The sequence below is a fragment of the Mya arenaria genome, chromosome 12, assembly GCF_026914265.1.
Source record: "Mya arenaria isolate MELC-2E11 chromosome 12, ASM2691426v1".
NCBI lineage: Eukaryota > Metazoa > Mollusca > Bivalvia > Myida > Myidae > Mya > Mya arenaria.
Genome location: NC_069133.1, coordinates 57,072,801 through 57,088,493, shown reverse-complemented (window position 1 = coordinate 57,088,493; position 15,693 = coordinate 57,072,801). Strand labels below are relative to the sequence as shown.

Here is a 15,693-nt window from a genome sequence, read left to right as displayed (position 1 = left end):
GCGAAGGCGGTGACCCCAACATGTATTGATTTATGTATGCGTTTGCATGTGTGGTCTGTCTGAGTTGTAATAACAATGTGTGTTCAGTGTCTGTTCGGCTTAACTAGTACCTCTATATTTGGTTGCCCTTGACTGTTTGGCTACTGGGCTAATCGCCACAGTTTTCATTCTGTTTTTGCATATTCAGAAATTCGAATTGAAACATCCTTTGTTTGATAATCCACTTAATTATTATGTTCAATCGCATTCAATATTGCGCAATTCTGCCAAAACAATGATAAACAACCGCATTGTTGAGTTCTTTTTTCAACAAAAACGTCGCAATAATAATAACAACATCAACAACAACATCAGCGACACTATTTACAGCAACAAATAAAACTATTGTTGTGTTGTACTCAAGCTCTTATTATTGTTTTGGGTGACTAATCTTAATTCTTAATTGCAAATATGATGTCAAAACTATTATACAGTATTTTATTTTATAGTTACAGTTATGTAGTGATCGGATTCATGTTTATATAAAACATAAGATGCTTAAAACGGAAACTGAAAGTTGAAAAGTTTAAACATATGCGTTTACCATCTTTATTTATTGGTAAATTACACCGTCATCTTATTATTCAAAACGAATGCGGATATTCATATCTGGTCATATGACAAACTGAGAGGAGCTTGAAAACTTCCTGTTCAAAAACCATACACCAAAAGAGGTCCGTGCTGATGTTATACACCTGAAAACATGGAGCGGTTGCTTTTCAATATATTTGGTTTAATGATGCTATCAGAATACTGGCTAAACACTGTGGGTGAGTAAAATTAACCAATCATCATGTATTTTTTACCTTTCGAAATAAGCGTGTGTTTTTTTGCTACGATCATTGATTGATTGATATGTTAATTGATTGATTGATTGATTGATTGATTGATTGATTGATTGATTGATTGATTGATTGATTGATATATGTTAATTGATTGATTGTTCATCTGATCACGTGACTGAGTCAGACGAGCTGTTAACGGAGCGTACAGACCTCCTGTTCTGCCTTGCCAAATCCCCCAAAACACGTCAATCCCTTCCTAAACCAGCCGCCATGTTTGAAATTTCTAGGATAACTGTTTATACAAGGGAATAAAATGTTTTAAATACCACGTGTACGTCTGTTTTAACCCAAACAAAAACAGCTTTGACATTTGGTCTTTCTTTGAGACTCATTAGGTATCAAAATGAAGAGCAAAATTTCAAATTTATGTAAGCGCCACACACCTATTTAGCTGATACTTGACACAATATCAACTTTCACACTTTTTAAGTTTAAACATAAAACTGTACAGGTTTTCTGACGGTGTGATATTTTGATTTAAAAGACACCATACCATATTTAATTATTTCTGAATCTGAAAGAATGCAACATAATATCGCAAAGTGAATAAGAGTGATAACAAAGACAGATATTGATTTCAAACCTTAGTAATTTTAGCTTCATCGCTATGACTAATGTACCTTTCAACACATATTTTACGCATTTCATCAAAAATATCCAATGGCCATGTCAACGCGTCCATAGCAGACCATCGGGTCTGATTTTACAACATACGTATATTTGCCATTACGAGCACATTTGCCCTTAAGAAGTGGAAGCCGAAGGGCAGATAGTAATGGATCAGACCGAAAGATCTGTAAAGATACCGAGATTGTTTTAATTACATATATTACTAAAACTGTTTCAGAATGTCAAAGTTCGGGCCATTTAGCGATCAGTACAGTGATGCAAGGTCCTACCACAACCGGCAACAGACACATTGCCATAGCATCCTTTCAAACTGTCCATGACAGTACAAATGTCTCATTTACTCACCCAATCGGCTTCACCTCGTCCTACAGCCATTCAATCATGAGCCTTGACGTCGACGTCAACAGGAAGAAGCTGTATATTTATGACCGGTACACGGCTGCCATTTACATGATGAGTAATTTTACGGCTGATATGGCTATTGGTAATTTCTCATGGACCCTACTTCATGCCGGTGTTTCAAGGGGATTTGTGAAGTTGGCTGTTGACTGGATTTCCAACAACTTATACTGGACTGATCCCATGTATCGCTGGATTGCTGTACAATCTCTGGACAATTACGGAATGTTCAAAATATTATTCCATTCGGATGTTGAATATCCTATAGGAATCGCTGTAGACCCAATTCATAGGTGAGTTTTTTCTAATAATAAATAATACGATCAAAACTATGAGGGCATGTCAATGAGCTATAACAAGATTGTGTAAAGTCATAAAGATATCAAATGAAAGCCAAAAGAAGTGATACACAGTACACACACGTTTTACATATAGACTGTTTCATATGACGCTCACATAATTGTGTCAAATCGAGAGGTCGATAAAAGCTGACATATCTGTCCGTTGAAATGATATATTTTAATGAAGTCTTGAAGAATTCAGTCTTTAAAAAGTAGTTTTTCCTTTTCTTCTTAAATCTGTCGCACAATGAGAAAGGCGATTCAATACTATATATAACATCTCAATAAACTGTTCGTGCGTCAAATAAACATTTATGTTATATCCTTTCGAATACCGCTACCATACATCGACGCGCTACCGTAGCCGCCTAATGCAGACCAATTTTTCAAGGGTGCTGGTTACCGCTACTGTTTTACTGTAGGAATACTGTAGACGACTGAAACGTACCGAAAAAGTAGGTACGTCCAGTTCCACAGCCGCAAAATGCACATTTTCCACAAATTTGTGGTACGTTTTTCATTAAAATAAGAAGGATTGTGAATTTTAAAAACAGCATTAATACGCTATGGTACTTTTTCTTAAAAACAGTTACTACACTACGGAATTTCTTTCAAATATAATAACCATGCAAAAATAAGCAACGGTATTTCTTTAAAAATCGTCATTCAACATTATTCGCCTCTGGCTTTTGTAAATTTGCTTTAATAAAACAGCATGGTTATGCTTTTCCTCTTGTATCAGAAGTACGCTGTGGTATCACTGTTAAATTTAAGAAATGAGCACAACTGCGCAGTGGTATTACTGTGATATTTGTTTACGGACTGTGTGTTAACTTCGATAAGGTAGACATTTCATGTTTGAATTAAACTAAATCAGTCACTTAAGTGCATTTTGGTAGCGTTCTTGAATCTAGAAGTATGCAAAACTACGCAGCGGTATTTCCTGTATAAACATAATACGTAATCAACATAGCACAACCCATTTCAAAGGCGACGTTGCCTTTGAAGGTCATTAAACGCTAGTAAAGCTTCCTTTTAAAACTGTTGAAATATATGCTATAACTTTCATATAAATCCAACCGGACATCTATTACGTGATCGCTGTAAAGTTATCATGGAAACCATAGTGACTGCAAATATATCAACAGAACATCCATTACAAAATAGCTGTCACAGTTGCCATGAAAACCACTGCAATAGACAATAAACCAACCGGACAAATATCACAAGGTCGCATCAAGGTAACATTGGAACTACAGTAACCCCTGTTATGAAAGTTGTATAGGAAAGGAGCATGACTTAATACAACATGCATAAATACATATCTGTCGATGAAGCATTGATCAAATGTCACGGTCACCATTCAAGAATCGTTGGTGCTCCGTGTGTCATGGGGTATCTCAGGAAGTCGAAAGATAGAAGTAAGGTTGACTCGAACAGTTGTAGAGAACTGTAGAGAAAACATCACAGGATGATCATGTTGTATTTGCCGACAAGTTTAAAACATCAGTTCCTCTGGCGTTTGGAAAAAGATCTATACATTCGTGTCACGCATTAAACACCGGAAGGACATATTGGTCAATAGCAAAATCAGTCCACGAATAGAGATGGCAAAGTTAGGATGCTCAGCAGAGGGAAACACATGGCATGAAATATTTCCGACCGGAAGCTTATGTCCACTGCATGGGAATAATCAAAACATGTGTGCAACCCGATCACATGTTTCAATCCTATTATAAATAGCCGGCAGAACAAGATTTTGACGGAAGAAGTAAATACAAAAGGAAAGTGGGAAAAAAAACATGCATCAAAGTATTTTTTTATTAAAAAAGAGCATGGGTGTTGCAGACAGTCAACATTTACAGTGTACCAACACAAAGTGCTTATTTGTGGACCTAATTTGTGTGGTCTGCCGTGGACATCTAGCTTGTGATTCATCATGTATAAAGCGTCAACCTTCCGGCTACCGGCTTAGCTGTTTGAGAGAATGGTAATAGTTTTTTACAGTATATTACAAACATGCTGCAGAATGTTAAATAGTAACCATAATCAGGTTTAATAACACATTGATCGTTGCATGTACCACCAAAATGAAACATGAACAACATCTTAAAAAACAATCAGCTGTTTAATGTTTTATGTTTCTGTTTTTAGGTTGCAGAACAACTTATCGGCGGGAATAGCACACGTATAAGGAAATCCAAACAAACAAGCGACATTTTTTAACTTGACCTCTTTGGCAATGTGCAGTGCAGAGTCAGCTTGCACGAGTATAATTCTAATGTCTATAAACTAAAACTCAAATGAAATGTTATTTTATTTAAGGGAATCTTTTATTTAGTATCGTGGCATTACCTCTAGAAAAGGCCAAATGTGGAGGTCAAGTCCAACCAGACTATGGCTCCAGAAACACAGATGAACGGAAAACAACAACTCATGTATGTTAAACATTTTCAAAAATATATGTGTTTTTTTTATATAGTTGCATTTTGAAATGACCCTCCAATCGAAACAATGAACGGCCTCTGAAGTTCATGAAAATGCATACATTAAATTAGTTCTGCTGTTTAATGGCACATCTTGAATTTCATAGTCTAGTACAAGAAAGCGCCGTTTAGATCAATCATGTATTTAAATAAATTTTCAATATAGTATTGATGAAATAATCATAACAAAATGTTGTTCAGGTGTCAACCTTTTCTTCCTGAAGGGACAAATAATGTTTGTTTTAATGTTTTTTTTATAGAATTAAACATTTCATGCTTAAAATGAGAACATATTTTTCGAAATTACACATATACGATGCAATTGTCGCTAACAACATGTCTTTATAACAAATATTCATCAATATGTGATTTCTTTTTACAGACCGATGCTATTGCATTGCACCAGAAACTCCACTAGACTGTTGCCGTTTCATTAATCGCATGCTGTGATTATACTGGTGTTGTTTCCCGTGACAAATCTTGCGATATTTTTAGCAATATAATAGTTACAGTCAAAACTGATTTTATATTTTGGTCTATATTTTTCTATTATATAATTATGTACATGTGTTCTTTGTTGATATGAGAAAAGATATTATCATTAATGATTTTGGTCATGTTTGATTTTATCCCTATGTATTCCTCAAGTTCCTATGATGTAAATAAATGATCTATACATTTTATAACCGTGATATATGAATGAATTATGAATCCGTATTTGGATTTTATTCCTATAAGTATACATTTATATGGGAAATGAATGAACATGTGTGTAAAATATCATGATAGAGAATCGTTATTGTAATTCCTTTCTGATTTATTTGATAAAAAAACATATTGTTTTGTAATCGCTCTATGCATGTGTAAATACTAGAATAAACAAAATATGTATAATATAATGAAAACAACAGGGACAAGACCATTTGTTGAACAGTAAAAAATAGGCCCTGTTAAGGGTTACACGTCAAGGACCCAAATAACGATGAACTAGAGACACAAACATTGTTACACCACTTCTTAAATCATAAGTTTCACTTTTTGTTTTATTACTGAATTTTACATAGAATGAGACGTGCCTGAAAAACGGTGATAGTGTGATGTCTGCATTAAAATTAAGCAGGCTAAATTAGCGTATTCAAGCACACACATGCATAATATGATTGAAATAATAAAAAAAACCATTTTGCAACGTTGCCTTACAAACATTTTTTTAAGCATTGTACTTTTGAAATACACAATGTATTTTGGAAAACCTTTTTCTACTACTGTAGTACAAAATTGCTGTTTTAGAAATATCATATACTAGCCGTAGCGTATTTATGAGGAAAACGACAGACATAAATATCGAGTTACTACAAAAGTTAAAACTGCCATAGTGTATCTATGCATGCACATGTGGTATAATTCCAAGATTGATCATTACATTAAACGTCTCCAGCAATTTTGAAATACATTTACCTGAAAGGTTTGTACTAGAACTACCAGAGTGTATTAATGCATAATATTATCCTTTATGTTATTAACAAATTGTTCAAATAAGTAATTCCTATCTACAAAACTCGCCTATAGTAGTTTTATAAACATTAAAAAATAGCTTATACCGAAGATGAAAAATACCACAACCTACATATCACAGGATTACCATTGCGCTGTTTTGCATGTGCGTTTACCTACTGATGATTGTCTTCAGTCAAATTACTACAACACACGTCTACGGTTATTTCTACATTTGTTCAAAATTCATCATATCCGTAGTGTATTAATGAGAGTTTTGTATTTTTCCGAAGTCAACCAGAGCGTAGTTATGCCGATATGTCATATTTATTAATAAGTGAATATTTTAGTTGCCATTACATAATAAAACCAATAAAATGCATTTTATTGTATTATTGTGTCTATTAAAGGGTTTAAGTATAAGGAAAAATGTACATTTTCACTAGAACATTACCTAATTAGGGATAATGTATATGTCACTAATTCGTGAAATGCAAACTTGATTTATAAGGGTGTTATGTTATATAATTTTATGTACTATATAATGTTTGTAATTAATTTCTTTAATTGTGTTATAAACTTGTACTGTTTCAAAATTGATGAACATTTTACCTTATTGCTAACGCATTTTAATCAGGAGATTTAAGTCTCTGCTTTTAGCAAAACATGTACAAGATTATAAAAATAAGCGGTATTCCCACGCTGTACGATAGCGGTAATCAGAAGCCGAAAATTTGAGTACGGTTTACACTGCTGTGGTAGTTCGCCGGTGTATGATAGAGGTAATGGGGACACCCAAATTTAGGGTCTGCATTAGGCGGCTATGGTAGCGGAAAGGATATTAGAGGTGCTGTTAATTTATTCATGATTTGGCAATTTGAAGCGATACTGCATTGTGAAAATCAAAAGTTATGAAACATTTTTATAATAATTTTCACAACCCTACCAACATTGCCTTAAATCAATAGTTGTAGTATGCATATCACCGTGCTTTATTACGTTTTTCAGCTATTTGTTTCGTGAATATGGTTTCGAAACCGAAACAAGCTGAAACATTTCTTTACAGCTCTATGTTCTGGGGCGATGCAGGATCAACTCCAAAAATTGAGCGATCAACACTGACCGAAACTGAACGTAAAGTAATCGTTTCTACCGGAATCCTGTATCCAACAGCAATCGACGTCGTAATCGCTAACTCTAAAATGTATTGGATGGACGAAAGCCGGGATACAGTTAAGATGACAAGCTTCACCGGCTCGGCTTAACAGAAGTATAATAAAGTGTTTACCTTTTCCAGCTATTTGTTCTGGAGCGATGCAGGATCAACTCCTAAAATTGAGCGATCAACACTGACCGGAACTGATCGTAAAGTTATCGTATCTACCGGAATCCTGTACCCAACAGCAATTGACGTCGACATCGCTAATTCTAAACTTTATTGGACGGACGAGAGCCGGGATACAGTTGAAATGGCAAACTACGACGGGTCTGAAAGAAAAACCATCAGGAGACTATCACATTTCAATTTTTACGATATTGCCCTATTTCAGGTAATACAAACCTTTCTCATTTCATTTTAATGTGGGAGAAAATCTTTCAGCAATTTACTTTGCACGATAACAATAGAAAGTGTTTTCCGCTTTGAAAGTAAATTCCAAAATCGAGTTCAATTTTTTGACATTGATTATATCCATAATAAAACATAACAAACATCTGAGACATTTCTTCATCTAGTTTAATGCCACAAAACCAAACACCGAAAGCTAATAGACATTCAGACAAAAATCATGAGAAAACACGCACAGTATATTCAAAAACATTTCGTTCCATGTCGCATGTGAATGGTAAAGAAACAAGATAAGTCAACGAGTGGTAGGCAGGTGTGCGTGCGCTTAATATCAAGATGTGTTATAAGTTTTCCTTGTAGCACTGTGTCACTTCACGGTCTTAGTTGTGTAATTAGTGTGGTATCTTGCAGCGCCGTGTCACACTTCATGGTCTAAGATGTGCAATGTTTGTTATCATGTAGCGCCGTGTCACTCTTCACGGTCTAAGTTGTGTTATGATTGTTATCTTGTAGCGCTGTGGAATACTTCGTGGTCTTACTTGTGTAATGATTTTTATCTTGTAGCGCCGTATCATACTTCTAGATATTGTCGTTAAATGGTTGCTGTCTTGTAGCGCCTGCCTCTTGTATAAGTTCCATTTTAACTTTTCACACCATTCGTCAACGATACCTTATGTTTATCAATTTAACATTATTCCTTAATGAAGTTCAATAGTGTTTCCAGTCAAAATTGCGTGCTTTTGTTCGATTCTCATGTTCTGTCATTTGACGCAATGATACTAACTAATGGACGGATCTACTTTTTTGAATGCTATTGCAGTAAAATGATTGACAAACTGTCAAACACAGCAGACGACGAAAACTGCTTTAATTCAAACAAAAACAAAATGAGCAACGATGTTTTGATTTCATGATGGATGAAACATTTGAGGAACAAGTTAATTACAATAACAAGGCGACTTATTTCGAAATTGAAACTTGATGTAGGTAAAGCATCTGGCAACTGAACGAAACATAAAATCAAGCAAATTGGGCAGTCTGTCACATTAAAATGGTGATAAAATATTAGTTAATGTTTATCAAGCTAAATCATATCATTGATTTCAGGACACGATATTTGTTACGGCATTCCTAACGGATAATAAGAACCAGATAATAATTATGAACAAAACCACGGGTGAATTAGACAACAATCTTCCCTATTTTCACCTGACAAATCCCGACGTTAGCCTTGAAGTTATAGCGGTGACTGTGGTGTCGCAGACAACACAGCCTTTGATCACAGGTAGGTCAAATACGTATTGATGTTATAGATTTTGCTTGAACAGTTCGGACTGACTTCGTGAAATGCAAATAATAGTCGTTTGTAAGAACTGTTTCCGTTACGTCGCTCGATCACGTTTAAGTCGACTCCATATTGTAAAAATGTTTGAACAATCTTACTTTGGTGGAAAGACATCTGTAGGTTGTAACGCTGACTGTTGTACAATGAAAAAGCGTTTTTGTTGTCACTGGTCTGTCAAATTAATATAGTTTCTTAGAATAATGTTTTGACTCAATTTCTTAAATTAAAGATGGCGGTTGATACGGAGTCCGTTATGCCACGGTCAATGTAAAAATACACTATTTTGAGTGAAATATATCATGATGTCATTATATTCGTTAAATGCGCATACTTTGCTTGTCGTGGTGGTGTTCGTCGTGTCGCTTGCAAATTACCCTCAATCAATGTCGGATAATATACGTATTGCTGTTATAAACAGTAGCGTGAACGTCGTGAAATTCAAATTAATATGTTGGTTGTGTCGAGAGTCTCTATGTCGTTTTTATGAACTAGACATCAGCTGATAGAAACCCTATCTTTAATATTCGTACGCAAGCAAGCAAGATCGAGTAATTTAGTCAGATTAAAACTTTACCGTGTTTGGTTTTAGGTCTGCATGAGAGATCTGCCGTTTCAATTTCCTTATATGAAAACAAATATTTCAGGAAGTAGATATATCATCAATGTACCACTGTTGAATAATACATTCTATATACGTATATGCATTACATGACTAAGATACTAATTTGAATGGATACATACAGAGCAGGATGTTCACGTATTGCGCAAACAGACAAATGGTTTCATATTTACAGCCAATGCGTTTACAAGTGCCTTAATTTCCATATCATCTCCTTCGCTGAATGATAATAATCCTTAAAGATCTTTAAACGATAGCACATGATGTGGTTCGTGTTGCAAGGTTTAGGTATTCGACCCACAAAAAGTTGAATGTTGGATGCCTAGTGATACCGTACTAGTTTGGCTTTATTTGAAAGGGCTTTGTGTGTAGAAACAAAAGGAGGTACCAACCACAAATAATATAAGAAAAAATTTTTGCTTTGGGGTTCAACGACTGCAAAATATGTTATTAAGTCTGATTTTAGATAATAAAGCAAAAAAAACAATCTTTAATAATGTTGTGTATGATGTACTTTCGGTCGTTTATTGTACTTGGTAATCAGAAACCAAATAATAAAAACTCGTATGAGTTCACCGAGCGTACATGTGTAACATTAAGGTTATACAAATGATCAGATAACTGGCTAATGTGTGTCTGTGTTTGATTCCTCAACTGAACGTAAGAAAACGCCGCAACATATTTCATCAAAGAAAGACTGGCTACAGCGTCAAAGGTGCAAGGACGTCTTTTTGAATATATAAAATAGGAACACTATTGGATTAAAAGAGAAACCTTATTTTCACCATTTATAATTGAAAGCCAATTGATAAGAACATGCATAGTTTGCAAATTATATATGTATGAATTACAACATTATACACTCTATCACATCGACTGCATGGACAAGCGTAGTGTTGAACATTTCTAGAGATCAATTCAATATGCCCTTTAGAAAATATTATTGAGGAAAATACGTTGGAATCAAAGTATAAACATAAAATGTAGATGTAAATAATTGTTCAGTGTTTATTGTTCGTGATTTTTGTGTGTGTTGTATGTCTCTGGCGTTTACCCTGTGCCATTAAACGGGGTTTATGTTTGAACTTTTGGCTACTGAGCTTCTTCCTGTTTTTTCATATAAATATCCATAGACACCATTGGATTCTTTCATACGTATAATACCAATTAGACCACGGTTGTTGACCATGATCATTAGTGGGATATGGAACAAACCAGTTCAAGTGCGTGTAAAAACGATCAAGGATTTGCTCACGTAGAAATGATTCACTACCTTGTAAAAATGACTTCTGAATAGTACATGTAATTCAATACAAAACCCCCAATATTTTCAACATTGTCGAACGGTTTGGAGACCATTCGCAGTGTACACCTGAGTGTGTGTGCCGAAAATATTCTCGGGAAGGTGTTATTAAGTATAAATTTGTTTGTTTTGTAAATAGTGCTAGAAACCTCTTGTCTACTTTGCTTCATGTTTAATTATAAATCTTTGTGTTTTATTACTTACAAAACTGGGCCACCGAATAATTGCGCTCAGGTTTACAAATGCATAAATACGTCATGTTTATTTTTGTAAGAAGTAAATTCAAGATGTAAGTGAAGTTAGCGGCCTAGCGGCGTGAAGTTAGCGGCCTAGCGGCCTAGCGGCTTGAAGTTAGCGGCCTGGCGGCCTAGCGGCCTAGCGGCGTGAAGTTGGCGGCCTAGCGGCCTGGCGGCCTAATTTTTTTTTCTTTTTCCAAGCAATTGTTAATGCGTTGTTTTTTTTAAAAACAATGATAAATCAAGGTTTTTTATTCATATAGTTACGTAGCGGCCTTAAATTGTTATATATTCAGAATATTTTTCTTTACCTTTTATTCTAAAACAATTTTAAATTAACTGTTTTATGCACAAATTATCACTCTAAACCGTTTTTCAACTTTTTAAAAAAAAAGTCGATCAAGCACTTCCGCGGCCTTGCGGCCTGGCGGCGTGAAGTTAGCGGCCTAGCGGCCTAGCGGCCTGGCGGCCTAAAATGCTATCCTATTTCAAAGCATGTATACATGCATTTTCTTCTAAAAAAATGATATGTTTACTGTTTTTATGCACAGACTATCACTCTGAGGCGATTATCAACATATTTTTGAGAAGGATAGGCATGTTCACATGCTTTGAAAAGCTGACTGCTTGTTCGACTTTTTGAAAAAAAGGTTGATAATCGCCTCAGAGTGATAGTGTGTGCTTAAAACAGTTTATATATCATTGTTTTAGAAAACAATGCATGTATACATGCTTTGAAATAGGATACCATTTTAGGCCGCCAGGCCGCTAGGCCGCTAACTTCACGCCACTAGGCCGCTAGGCCGCTAGGCCGCTAGGCCGCTGAAGTGCTCGATCGACTTTTTTGAGAAAAAAAATGAAAAACGCTTCAGAGTGATAATTTGTGCATATAACCTGTAAATATTTCATTGATTCAGAAGATCAGGCATGTTTAATGCTTTGAAATAGCTGACTGCTCAATCGACTTTTTTGGAAAAAAATATGTTGATTATCGCTAATTGCTTCAAAGTGTTAATTTGTGCATTCAAACAGTTAATATATCATTGTTTTAGAAGAAAATGCATGTATACATGCTTTGAAATAGGAAACCATTTTAGGCCGCCAAGCCGCTAGGCCGCTAGACCGCTAGGCCGCCAGGCCGCTAACTTCACGCCGCTAGGCCGCTGAAGTGCTCGATCAACTTTTTTGAAAAAAAAATAAAAACGCTTTAGAGTGATAATTTGTGCATAAAACAGTAAATATATCATTGTTTTAGAAGATCAGGCATGTTTAATGCTTTGAAATAGCTGACTGCTTTATCGACGCTCTTAAAAAAAGACTGTTGATAATCGCTAATAGCTTCAAAGTGTTAATTTGTGCATAAAAACAGTTAATATGTCATTGTTTTAGAAGAAAATGCATGTATACATGCTTTGAAATAGGATACCATTTTAGGCCGCTAGGCCGCTAGGCCGCCAGGCCGCTAACTTCACGCCGCTAGGCCGTCAGGCCGCTGAAGTGCTCGATCGACTTTTTTGAAAAAAAGTTGAAAAACGCTTCAGAGTGATAATTTGTGCATATAAACAGTAAATATATCATTGATTCAGAAGATCAGGCATGTTTAATGCTTTGAAATAGCTGACTGCTCAATCGACTTTTTTGGAAAAAAAATATGTTGATTATCGCTAATTGCTTCAAAGTGTTAATTTGTGCATTCAAACAGTTGATATGTCATTGTTTTAGAAGAAAATGCATGTATACATGCTTTGAAACAGGAAACCATTTTAGGCCGCTAGGCCGCTAGGTCGCTTACTTCACGCCGCTAGGCCGCTGAAGTGCTCGATCGACTTTTTTAGAAAAAAAAATGAAAAACGCTTCAGAGTGATAGTTTGTGCATAAAAACAGTAAATACATCATTGTTTAAGAAGAACAGGCATGTTTAATGCTTTGAAATAGCTGACTGCTTTATCGACGTTTTTGTAAAAAAACTGTTGATAATCGCTTCAATGTGTTAATTTGTGCATGAACACAGTTAAAATATCATTGTTTTAGAAGTAAATGCATGTATACATGCTTTGAAATAGTATTCAATTTAGGCCGCTAGGCCGCTAATTTCACGCCGCTATGCCGCTAGGTCGCTGAAGTGCTTGATCGACTATTTTGAAAAAAAGTTGAAAAACGCTTCAGAGTGATAATTTGTGCATAAAACAGTTAATTTAAAATTGTTTTAGAATAAAAGGTAAAGAAAAATATTCTGAATATATAACAATTTAAGGCCGCTATGTAACTATATGAATAAAAAACCTTGATTTATCATTGTTTTTTAAAAAAAAAAACGCATTAACAATTGCTTGAAAATAGAAAAAATAATTAGGCCGCCAGGCCGCTAGGCCGCTAGGCCGCCAACTTCACGCCGCTAGGCCGCCAGGCCGCTAACTTCACGCCGCTAGGCCGATAGGCCGCCAGGCCGCTAACTTCGCGCCGCTAGGCCGCTAGGCCGCTAACTTCACGCCGCTAGGCCGCTAAGCCGCTAACTTCACGTACATAAATTCAAGTGGGTACGAGTTAGCATCTTTAGTCGGCTGATCTATCACTTAATACAAAAGGCAGAAATAATGTTTTCGGTTATGTGCCTTTATTGATTTTGTTATTTTACAAAAAATGTATACAAGTGCATGCTTTTTTTATTATTTTCCTCAACTACACCAGAAAAACACTTAAAAAAAACAGCGCTTCTACTATATTTTAGGTATTTGCGAAAGAAAAGATCTAAATTTCTAAACTGTAATGACTTCTATCTGCAGCAATATGGCCTTTGACTAAGCAAAAACCTTTTATTATTAGCAGGTGACATAGGTTTCACTTAAACAATATCAGTTACAACACAAAGAATACGAAAGATTAACCGTGTTGTATTGATAACCTTGCATGCGACTAATAAAGTTAGATTTCAACGTTGAAAATGACCCGACCTGGCGTGATATTTAATATAGGTCTTAGTTGACATTAAGATTAATGTGCCAAATCGAATTGCGTGTTAATCATAATAAATTGATAAAGTCTATGAAGCATAACCGAAGGATTTTGAATATAAACCTTGATAAACCCTTCAACAGACTGTCAACTTTTCACGCAACGAAGGATCATGATTTCAACGGCCAGGATCAGATTTCAATGATATAATTTGATCCGTTAAACATGTCACACGGGATAAAGATACAACGGGGTTAATAGTAAATAAAATGGTATTATGTTTTAAAAAGATCCTAGGCCGTACTGAATAATTATACTGATCCCAAATGAATACAACATCTACACTGTGACGATATGTCTCATTCGGAACATCTACACTGTGGGAACATGTTACATTTAGAGCATCTACTATGTGGAGATATGTTTCATTAAGCTAAACCATCCATAAAATGTTCGTCCATAAATAATAAAAACAATCACGAGTCGATGTATTTGATTCTGTATGCAGAGGGACAGAGACCGTACAAATCAGCTATTCACAATTTGTTATTCACAATTTGACAACAACAGCAATCGTTGATCATCTTTACACGCACAGGCCAAACGAATTTGATAATACGCCATGAAAGGAAAGCAACACAAAAAGAAGCAAATATTTTCTTAGCCAAATACGATTCCTTTTTATTTATACTAGGTGGTATAAACACAAACAAACAAACTTAATTTTATATAAGCATATGTCAGTTTGAACCTTTGCAATAATGCCTTGTCTTGGTCATTTCTTAACAGACCATTGCGCGAGTAATCCGTGCAGCGATATTTGTGTGAGCGGACCGGCCGGGTACAACTGTTTGTGTCGAGAGGGTTTCCTGCTTCAAGTCGGAGTCTGTGTCGGTATGGACTTTTCTTTAAACATTTATGTTTACCGTAACATAAACGATTATATACCATAACCAATCTAATGGTTCTTTTTTGGGAGCACTGTCTGCTGCAAGGCGGCATACGAGAGGACACATTCTCTTCTTGAAACCAAAGAGTTTCTTTGATTTTTGATCAACGTTTTTGCTGTTGTGGTCGTGAACATTTTCTTCTTCAAGTCAGCAGTTGTGTCATGTAGCTGTATTATTATTAGTTCCAAAAAAGCGATACAATTGAATGAGGGCATGCAATATTGTACCAAGTGACATTGGGATATGAAATTGTGTTGATATAAATTTGTGATTTCAGTCAAGGGAACCTAGCCAAAATGTTTTACAAAACATGAAAACTTACTAAATGGTTGCGTATTTAAACTAAGTTTTAATAAGAACATAATTTCTGTTCTCATTGAATAAAAAGGAAGTAGATTCATATATCATCAGGGTGGATGAGGATCGACTGGTGTACCAAATTGTTCAGCTTAACTTTCTAGTTTTGGGTATATGCGTTTACCTGACA

At 35.4% G+C, this 15,693-nt stretch overlaps 1 protein-coding gene across 1 annotated transcript in view; it reads left to right on the top strand.

Annotated features, from left to right (window-relative positions):
• Nucleotides 1-669: 669 nt before the first annotated feature.
• LOC128210956 (low-density lipoprotein receptor-related protein 4-like) overlaps nt 670-15,693 on the top strand; it is a 29,956-nt gene continuing 14,932 nt past the window's right edge. Inside the window, exons 1-5 of the mRNA XM_052915306.1 lie at nt 670-809; nt 1,732-2,206; nt 7,532-7,784; nt 8,909-9,086; nt 15,046-15,150. Coding sequence (XP_052771266.1) covers nt 743-809; nt 1,732-2,206; nt 7,532-7,784; nt 8,909-9,086; nt 15,046-15,150 — 1,078 coding nt within the window. The 5' untranslated portion in view covers nt 670-742. The remainder of the gene's footprint in view (nt 810-1,731; nt 2,207-7,531; nt 7,785-8,908; nt 9,087-15,045; nt 15,151-15,693) is intronic.